Source organism: Rhinolophus sinicus, chromosome 14 (genome assembly GCF_057876585.1).
Source record: "Rhinolophus sinicus isolate RSI-liver-muscle chromosome 14, RSI-T2T, whole genome shotgun sequence".
NCBI lineage: Eukaryota > Metazoa > Chordata > Mammalia > Chiroptera > Rhinolophidae > Rhinolophus > Rhinolophus sinicus.
Window position 1 is genome coordinate 22,128,398 of NC_142514.1, and position 9,240 is coordinate 22,137,637.

Genomic DNA, 9,240 nt, shown 5'->3' on the forward strand with positions numbered 1-9,240 from the left:
CTGTTCAGAGCATGGGGTTCAGGGCTCAGAGCCCAGCCTGGGCCCTGCTCCCCAACCCACTGGGATCCTGAGGAATGTGCTGGCCCAGCTCTCTTTCCCACACTGCCAGTTGGGCTATTTCCCCCCCAGTGACTCACACTGGCTGCTGAGGAGAACAGGCAGCTGTTCCAAGCCCCCAGAGTCCAGTACAGGTCCTGACTTGTCCCCCCAGTTGTGCAGCCATATTTGGGGATTTAATCTCCTCTTTTCCCTCCTTGGGGGAATCTCCCTGATCTCATCCCTTCCCCTTTTCCCTGTCTCCAACTTCTCCCTCCCTGACAACTCCTTCCCAGCAGCAAACAAACAGGCTCTAGTCTTTCCTATCTTTGCAAAAGAAGAAAACACTCCTTCAACCCCGTGTCCTTCCAGCTCCCCTTCACAGCCAACATTCTTGAAAGACTTGTATATATACGCTGTTTCTACTTCCTCACTCAACTCCTGCAATCGGGCTTCCTCCCCCACCATTCCACAAGAATAGCTGTCAAGGTCACCAATGACCTTATTAAACCTAAGGGATGCTCTGGAGGCTTTATCTGACTTGACCCCTTAGCAACTTTGACACAGTCATACTCCCTCCTATTTGAAGTACTTTTGTGCCCTCATTTTTCTGGACACTGTGCACTCTTGATTTTCTTGCTATCTTACTGATTGCTGCCACATGGCAAATCTCATCCTTTGCTCACTGCCTAATAAACATGGATGTTCTTGGGCCCTCTATAGTCTGTCCCAGGGGAATCTCATCTGTTGCTATGCCTTTGGTGTCCGCCTGTGTCAGAGACTCACCTCTGTCAGCCCGGACCTCTCTTCCCATCCCCATACCTGTCTCTTGGACCTCTCCCTCTGGATGTCTCACCTCACAGGGAACATGCCCCATAGCTGCCTTTCCTCTTATCTTCCCCAGCTTGGCCATTTTCTCAGTTGCCTGAACTAGAAATCTGTGCTTGCTTCTAGACTCTTCCCTCTTTCTCCCTTTTTATATTTAAGCAGCTACAAAATTCTGCCTTCTCTGGCACATATGTAAATCCCATTGCTTTTCTCCACTTCCACTGCTGCACCTGGTCCAAAGCCCCATCGCCTTTCACCTGGGAGGCTGCAGCAGCCTCCTGAATTGTCTCCCTGCTGCCACTCTCAGTCTCTTACATGGTCTGTTCCCACGAGCTGCCAGGGTTGTCTTTTCAAAACATGAGTATGTTCCTCTGCACAATGTCTTCAGCACCAAGTTCACCCACGGCACATACCAATCCCAGTGCTGGGACATTTCCCAACCCCACGTCTTTGCCTGGGTAACTGCTTTTCATCTCAGTTCCAGTGTCAGTTCCTTAGGGAAGGCATTCCAGATCCCCCTGTGGGCTCTGCTTTTCCTTCTCCTCACAGCATTGCAGCCTCTTCTCTGTGGACTTACCAGGCAGTCATTCACTCGCTAGCTAGTCTAATCTGCAGACATTCTGCAAACTCCTGAGCCCTCCCATTCTAGGCCCAGGGGATGTTAGGACGAATAAGACACAGGCCACTGCCCTCGGTGAGTCTATCGTGTAGTGGGGGTGAACAGCCATTCCACAGGGATCAAGGAACAGGCAAGTACACAGTGGGACAAGTAGGTGCTATGGGGGGAAAGACAGGTGGACATCTGAAGGGTAAGTGGGATTGGAAAGGGGGCCATTCCAGGCAGAAGGAACAGCATGCTTAAAGGTAGGAAGAGTGTTTTATAAAGCGTTGATGAGAGTTAAATAGGAGAGTGAGATGGCTGGTTTTGTGGTCGTTATAAAATAAGTCTGGACTGGAGGAATCAAGCCAGGAAGGAATCAGGGAGACTGGTTAGGGGGCTGCTGGAGTAATCCAGATGAGTAGCAATGGCGGCCTGATTTAGGGGGTTGGCAGTGGAATTGGAGCAGAATAGACTGTGGTCACTTTGGGGGCTGGGGGAGAGAGAGGGAATGAGAATGATTCCGGTTCCCTTATTCCAAGGAGGGATGGGAAGAGGCCAGTGGGAGCTGGGACCCTCACATCCCTGTGGTGTCCAACTCACGGATCTTCCTGGTGGCAGGTAGCCTGGTGTCTTCCGAGTGTCACTCATCCATCCTTTTTCCTAGAGGAGCAGATGGAGGCCCAAGAGGTAGAAGGCTGCTAAGAAGGCCTAGGAGGCAGAGGGTGGGACAAAGGGGAAGTTGGGTCAGAAACCGGATGTGAGGGTGTGTCAGGGAAAGTGACGTCTGGGATTGCCTCAGAATCTGGAAATTCCACTGTCTTCAAATTGTAAGATGCTCAGTCTCAGGGGCTTAGTCTTTGGAGCCTTCTATGGGCTATGAATCTATATCTGAAGGACCACAATTTCCCGACAGGTTCCTAGGACTCTTGACAGTTCCTAATGTCAGGGCGCACTTCCCACAAGATGGCCCAACGCCCGACTACCTGCATGATCCCCTGAGAGCCTCACACTAAGCCCTGAAGGCCTGCAGCTTCTGTACCACATTGTACATAGGAGACTTCCAGGGATTAAGGAACTTGATCAAATTCCCGCAGCTAAGATGAGGCAGAAGGAGGACTGGAACCACGGCTTGACTAACACCCAAGTCTGTGCCATTAACTCCTGCGCTATATTAAGCCTGTCGACCCCTAGGTTGATTGGCTCAGTAAGGGAAGGAGGCTTTGTGGGGGACTTGCTTGTGGTTGGGGTGGCTGCCCCCCTCTCAGATCAAGTGATAGGAAAGAGTAGCACTGACGTCAACTGTTACCATGGTGATACAGCAACCCTTTCCCTGCCATCTCCATGGTAACCTGGGGGTCCATCTGTACCTCGCCCCCTCCTTCTAAAAGGGGGTCCGTTAGGGAGGGGCTGGCTACTAAGGTGTCTGAGAGAGAAGTCAGGGAAGGCAGTGATTCAAGCATCCCCCTTTCCTGGGGCCCCTCCCCATTCCTCAGGCCTAGAGAGTAAGACTGGGATCTGTGGGTCTGGCTTTGGGGTCTGGGGACAGCTTTACCCTCTAGGGTGAAGGAGGCAGTTCTGCTTTTACCACCTGGGGATTCCCCTGTAAATGCCCCGAGTTCCTAGGCTCCTGAGCAGAACTGCTGGGAAGTTGGCAGAGGGAAGCAAGAGGGATTCCCCAACCCTCTCCAAGGCTGGGCATCACCCAGACACTGGGCACGTGACTGGCTGGCTCGCTGCTGCCCCTGGAAGCCAAAGGTAGGAGCAGCAGCGGCAGCCATAGCAGCCTCTCTTGCTCATCAAGTGCTGCGGGCTGTGCCAGAGAGTCCTGCCTGGTGCTGTACTCACATGACTGCTGAAACCTTCCACCAGGTGTCATTATCTCATTTTACAGATTTGGAAATGGAGACTCAGAGAGGCTAAGCAACTAGCCCAAGTTTGCACAGCTAGTAAATGGCAATCAGGACTCAAACCCAGGACGAGAATTTAGGCCAGCAACTTTTTCAGGGGGAAAGATGAAGCAGCAACAGAGAATGGAATGGAAAAGAAGATGAGAAATAGAGGGAAGTGACCCAGGTTGGAGCCTGTCGTGCTCCCTGTCACCTACAGAACAAAGTTCAAGCTCAAGACCTCCCTGATCTAGCTTCTCTTCTGTGAACTCATCCTGGATCCCCTAAATTTTGAGCTCTGCAAGGGCAAGGGATTTGTCAGATTCAGACCTGGGCTCTCAGCACCCAGTGGAGCCCAGGTAGGTATAGGTGAAAGTTGTTTGAATGAATTCCTTAAACTTTCCCTCCACTTTCCTGCCTCCAGGCCTTTACCCACAGTGTTCCTTCCACCTGGAATGCCCTTTCTGCTGCTCATGGACATTCTAGAGCTAACTAGAATGTCCATTGGCAAGATGTGTGTCCGGAATCTTTGCATCACTCACTACCCAAGCACGTGGAAGGTGGAAATAAATCTTTTTTAAAGGAAAGGAGGATTGAGAAGATGGGACAAGGGAAGTGAGGAAGATGGGAGATGAGAGAAAGGAAAAGTGGGAAGGATTCAGCAGTTTGGGGGTGGGCAAGGTCCAGAGAGATAAGCTGGTGCCTTTTTTTTTTTTTAACCAGTGAAGAAATGGTCCCTGAGGGAAGGGACTTGTCTGAGTGAGACCTCACAGTAGGTCATTGCTAGGCCATGTGAGTTCTATAAGAGCCAAGGCCCGTGGAGGTCAAGTTCTCCACTGAATCCCCAGTGCCTGGTGGACCTGTATTGTCTGAGTCAGGGACAAAGCCTAAACTAGAACCCAGAAGCCCGACACCTGGTCACACTGTCCAAGGCTCCTCATTACCATGGAACAGAGTTGTCACCCTGGCCCCTGCCACTCTCTACCCCTTCTTTTCCGGTTTCTTTTTCTCTCAGGCATATCCAGTCTTCCAACCTTTGCATAAACTCTCTCTTCTCCTGTAGTATTTTTTTCCCCATCTTTACCCATTATTTTCTGGTGATGCTGTCAATCGCCTGGCTGTGCTTGCACCTCAAGGGAAGGTTTCCCTATGGCCTCACCTGGCTGTTTATAGTCTCCCATCTCCCTAACAATGGTAATTGGCCCAAGGAGTACGTATCTGATTTAAGAAGGGCCAAACACTGCCCTTCCAGGGGTAGCTATATGGAGACTGGGATTCTTGGCATTTCTAAGCTGGTGCAGCTATACTCTCTGCCCAGGAGACAATCAGGGATGAGAGAGGAACAATGGAGCGTCTTGGTGGGGTTGAATACTTGGTTCCAGCCCCATAGATGCCCAGTTCCTACAGTTCTTCCTTTAATCACTAGCGTATATCCTTCCCAGCCACTTGAAACAATCAATCCCTTTTTTGCTGAAGCTAACTTCAGCTGCTTGCAATGGAGCGACCCTATCAACACAGAGCCTGATAATTTGTTTCTCTCTAAAATGATGATGGTCTCCTAAACAGCGAGTACTGTTTACCGGGAAGGAGGGGAGGCCCTTTTTCTGCAGAGCAGCGGCATGGGTTGTTAGGCTGAGTAGAGACTGCGTGGAGTTTTGTGGGGATGGAAACAACTGGATTATTCCACTTAATAGAAGTATTGAGAGTCCCTGAGATGTTCTCCAGGAGGTAAGTGTGAGGGAGGAGAGAGAAGCCAGCACTAGGGCCTGAAGCCAGAGGTTATTCTCTTGAAGGGGAAACACAGGCATGGAGGGGCTTTCAAGAGCCAGGATGTTTAAAAGACCAGCGGTTGAATGGTCAAGTCTAAAGTCTTCACTTAGGAGTATATGCTTTTCGGCACATACCCTCTCCTTCCGTAAGTCTCCTACATTTGGCACTGCCTGGGACAGCATTTTGTGCGGACGCCAAGAAGTCACCTCTTTGGTAACCATGGGATTCTGAAGTGCTTGAGGGACAGCTTGGGCTTCTACCCCATGTGGATTAGGAGAGGGGTATTGAGTCAATTGTACTTAGATCTCAGGGGACAGGAGACTGAACCTGATCTTTAGGTTACTTATATTTTTCCCAATATTAAAATAATACAGGTTCATTAAAGCAAAATTGGAAAGTGGGAAATACCCATTCAGCTTAAATATTACACTTCCAGGCAACTTTATGTCATGGGCCCCTCCTATGGATTGGATGGCTTTTAGGGCATTAAGTTTGAAGACACAGGGGTGTGCTAGGGGAACCACAGGCAAGTGTCTCAAGGCTCAGTTCCCTCACCTGTAAAATACGAATAAGAAATCAAAGTTTTTCAAACAACTTCTTCCCCAATCTTTTTCTGGTGCCACCAGTCCTAGGAGAAACCAAGGCTCAAAATGGACGGGGCAGCCCCTAAACTCTTTCAACAAAACCAGAGGTGCCCAGGAGCACAAAACAGCAGGTAGCAAAACCTAATTCCGTCTTGGGAGAATTAAATGAGCGTGGTGTGGGTAGTCATTCTCTTTATTCTAAGTTGTCTGCCCCCCTCCCCCAATCCCGAGCTTCTCTGGGCCTCCAGAGTTCAGCAGAGTGATGTGATTTTCATTGGAGAACTAAGGAGAGGGATGGGGGAGATGTAGGCAGGGCCCGAGGGAGCCGCCCAGGAAGGGGTCCTAACTAGCAAAAAAATGGGGGGAGGGTTAGCGCCCAGACAGAAGAAAGCGGACCAGGAAGGGGGGCTCCTGGGGCTGGATCCAAGGGAGGAGGCAGCCGAAGGGAAGGTGCTGAGGGACGGGGAGGAGCAGTCGGCAGGCCCGATCCAAAGGAACAGAGACACACAGCCAGCCTGTAGTGGAAAGAACAGTTTATGCTGTGCTTTATTTAAAATGTGCATCATTCTTTTATTTTAAAATGTGCATCATTGTCTCGTGCTCGGCGCGCGCGACCTCAGCGTGGTGGCCCGCAGCGGGCCACGTCCCCGCCCGGCTCCCGCGGAGACGCCGTGCGCAGCCTCACTTAGGTGGCGCGGGCCCCGGGGCTCCCGCCCATAGCCAGGTAGACGTCGATGGGCACGTGCAGCAGCGTCAGGCAGTGGCAGCCGGGGCAGCGTCGAAGCGGCCTGGGGAAAGTGACGCGGCAGGGGACCCTGAGGTGGGGGCCGGCCCATCCTGTTGGGGACGCATCCAGGGAGTGCACTTGGGGGTCCCCGAGGTTCGGTAATGGATGTGGGGCCCTTACGTGGGGGGGGGGGCAGTGTGGGGATGAAAAGTGGGCCGGGGACAGGGACGGCCGGGAGCCCTCCGGGACGCAGGAGGAGCCGCGGGGGAGGGCGCCTGCTCACCTGACCGGGTTGTGCTCTGTAGCTACCGGCTCTGGGTTGTCCTGGGATTCGGGGGCGGCGGCAAGGCTAGGGGAGTCTCCGGCCTCAATGGGGAATCTTCGAACCTGCGGGGGCTCCTGGGCACTCATGTCCAGGACCCCGGATGCTCTGCGTGGGGAGGAGCGGTCAGGCCACTCCCGGGCCTCCGGGCGTCCCCTCCCCGCCCCCGCCCCGTGGGTCGTTGCTCACCTGCCGGAGGCCGAGGCTGGTCCCAGGCTGGAAGCAGCTGCCTGAGCCCTGGCCGCGAGAGGACGCTCTGGTCCAGGAGGAGCCGGGCAGGTGTCTGCGGCGGGTGCGGTCCCGGGCGTCGAGGGGGAGGGCTGCATTGTGACCCGGACCTCGGCTCGCTGACCTCACAGAACCCGTTCCTCCAGCCGGGGAACCCTCCGCTGCCCCAGCACTTAGTGCGGCCACGAGCCGGGAGCCGGAGGACTCTCGCCATAGCGCCTTAAGACTGGATGGCGCAGATCCCCAACGGCCCGATGGGGCCGCAGGCAGAAACGACAATCAGTTGCGAGGCGGCGTCCACGAAAAGGAGCCTGGCATCCTGGGCAGCGCGGACACCCCGGAGTGCTCCACCCTCACCCCGGGAGGGGCTGCGACTCACTGCCTGGCGTGGTGGCGGGAGCGCGGCAGTGACTTAACCAGTGCTGTTTGGTGTTGGTGCTGGTGAGGGCAGGTAGGGGTACTACCCATTTTGGCCAAGGGTCACACATTTACATCACAATTGGGCCGGAGTTTTAAAATGTCCGGCCCTCTCCCTCCCCACCACCTGCGGTTGCTCTGTCCAGACGGAGAATGTTCTAACGCTGGGGGCCGCTGCGGATGAAGTCCTTGGGGGAAAAAGGACCGGGCCAAGGGCGATGGTGGAGTAGAGCTGCCTCAGAGAGGCAGCATGAGCTGAGAGGGTGATAGGAAGAAAGGAGGCGCTAGACAGCATGGAGGACTTTCTGCTCTCCAATGGATACCAGCTGGGCAAGACCATTGGGGAAGGGACCTACTCAAAAGTCAAAGAAGCATTTTCCAAAAAACACCAGAGAAAGGTGGCAATTAAAATTATAGACAAGATGGGAGGGCCAGAAGGTGAGCTGGGGCCCCTCTGGAGAAGTGGGGGCTGGCTGAGGTGGGTGGGTGCTTCCTCCAGTCAGAAGGACCATTCTCTCCTCCCCTTTTAGTCTGTGACCAAGCGAAGCAAGAGATTGTGGCTCTGGGGTAGATCAGTGGGAACAGGGATGCTGGGAGTCCAGGAACATCATGCCCTCCAAAATCCAAGGTTAAAGTGGTAGGGTGAAGGGTCATCGGAGGCAGAACCTGAGCCTGCCAGGGGAACAGAGATTGGCAGAAAGACCATGGCCAGGGCTGCCAGAGGGCAGGAGCTGGTATAGAGGTATGTAGAAATGGGAAACAAGACTGGGCTCATGGAAGGAACTGTGGGTCATGAGGCAGGGGTGAGAGCTGGCTCACTACGCTGTGGGCAGCCTCATAACAGATTCAGTGGCTTTGTCTGAAAGTCCCACAAAGATTTGGATATCCATGATCTCACAGGCTGCTCACAAGAGTCCTTAAGGTTGGCAGGGAGTAGTTCCTTTGAATACTAACTACAAAAATAATAGAACCAGACATGGTGTGTGGGCAGGCAGATGTTGGAAGGTAGGAGACAGGAGGGAAGAGTTAGGCCCCTCTGGACTTGATGCCCCATCTCTTTCTCCCTCGTTTCCTCAGAGTTTATCCAGAGATTCCTGCCTCGGGAACTCCAGATTGTCCGGACTCTGGACCACAAGAATATCATCCAGGTGTATGAGATGCTGGAGTCTGCAGACGGGAAAATCTACCTGGTGATGGAGCTGGCTGAGGGAGGGGATGTGTTTGACTGCGTGCTGAATGGGGGGCCAATGCCAGAGAGCCGGGCCAAGGCCCTCTTCCGTCAGATGGTCGAGGCCATCCGCTACTGCCATGGCTGTGGCGTAGCCCATCGGGATCTCAAGTGTGAGAATGCCTTGCTGCAGGGCTTTAACCTGAAGCTGACTGACTTTGGGTTTGCCAAGCTGTTGCCCAAGTCACGCCGGGAGCTGAGCCAGACCTTCTGCGGCAGCACAGCCTACGCTGCCCCCGAGGTGCTGCAGGGTATTCCCCACGACAGCAAGAAGGGTGACGTCTGGAGCCTGGGCGTCGTCCTCTACGTCATGCTCTGTGCCAGCCTACCTTTTGACGACACAGATATCCCCAAGATGCTGTGGCAGCAGCAGAAGGGGGTGTCCTTCCCCACTCATCTGGGCATCTCGGCTGAATGCCAGGACCTGCTTAAGCAGCTCCTGGAACCAGACATGATCCTCAGGCCTTCAATCGAAGAAGTTAGTTGGCATCCATGGCTAGCAAGCACTTCATAAAAGCAATGGCAAGTCCTCCCCAATAAAGCAGGGGGAGAAAGCAAACCCAAAAACCTGCTTCTAAAATGGTGATATATATTTTACACTTTTAAGTTTACT

At 53.5% G+C, this 9,240-nt stretch overlaps 2 protein-coding genes across 2 annotated transcripts; one reads left to right on the forward strand and one right to left on the reverse strand.

The window, feature by feature from the left end:
- Window positions 1–6,229: 6,229 nt before the first annotated feature.
- On the reverse strand, window positions 6,230–8,509 carry FAM229A (family with sequence similarity 229 member A). The gene is made up of 3 exons (XM_088790912.1): window positions 6,944–8,509; window positions 6,716–6,862; window positions 6,230–6,493 (listed from the first exon to the last, which is right to left on the reverse strand). Exons 1-3 carry the CDS (start codon window positions 7,078–7,080, stop codon window positions 6,391–6,393), a joined length of 387 nt encoding a protein of 128 aa, XP_088647038.1. The 5' UTR covers window positions 7,081–8,509; the 3' UTR covers window positions 6,230–6,390.
- Window positions 7,693–9,141, forward strand: TSSK3 (testis specific serine kinase 3). Its single transcript, XM_088790913.1, has 2 exons — window positions 7,693–7,837; window positions 8,477–9,141. Exons 1-2 carry the CDS (start codon window positions 7,693–7,695, stop codon window positions 9,139–9,141), a joined length of 810 nt encoding a protein of 269 aa, XP_088647039.1.
- Window positions 9,142–9,240: the final 99 nt, after the last annotated feature.

Excerpts from the sequence above, each read along its gene's own strand:
- FAM229A (XM_088790912.1), bottom strand. The coding sequence starts at position 7,080 with ATGCAGCCCTCCCCCTCGACGCCCGGGACCGCACCCGCCGCAGACACC. Across the intron at positions 6,863-6,943 it reads CCAGCCTCGGCCTCCGGCAG|AGCATCCGGGGTCCTGGACA; the intron begins GTGAGCAACGAC and ends CTCCCCACGCAG. Across the intron at positions 6,494-6,715 it reads ACAGAGCACAACCCGGTCAG|GCCGCTTCGACGCTGCCCCG; the intron begins GTGAGCAGGCGC and ends CACTTTCCCCAG.
- TSSK3 (XM_088790913.1), top strand. The coding sequence starts at position 7,693 with ATGGAGGACTTTCTGCTCTCCAATGGATACCAGCTGGGCAAGACCATT. Across the intron at positions 7,838-8,476 it reads CAAGATGGGAGGGCCAGAAG|AGTTTATCCAGAGATTCCTG; the intron begins GTGAGCTGGGGC and ends TCGTTTCCTCAG.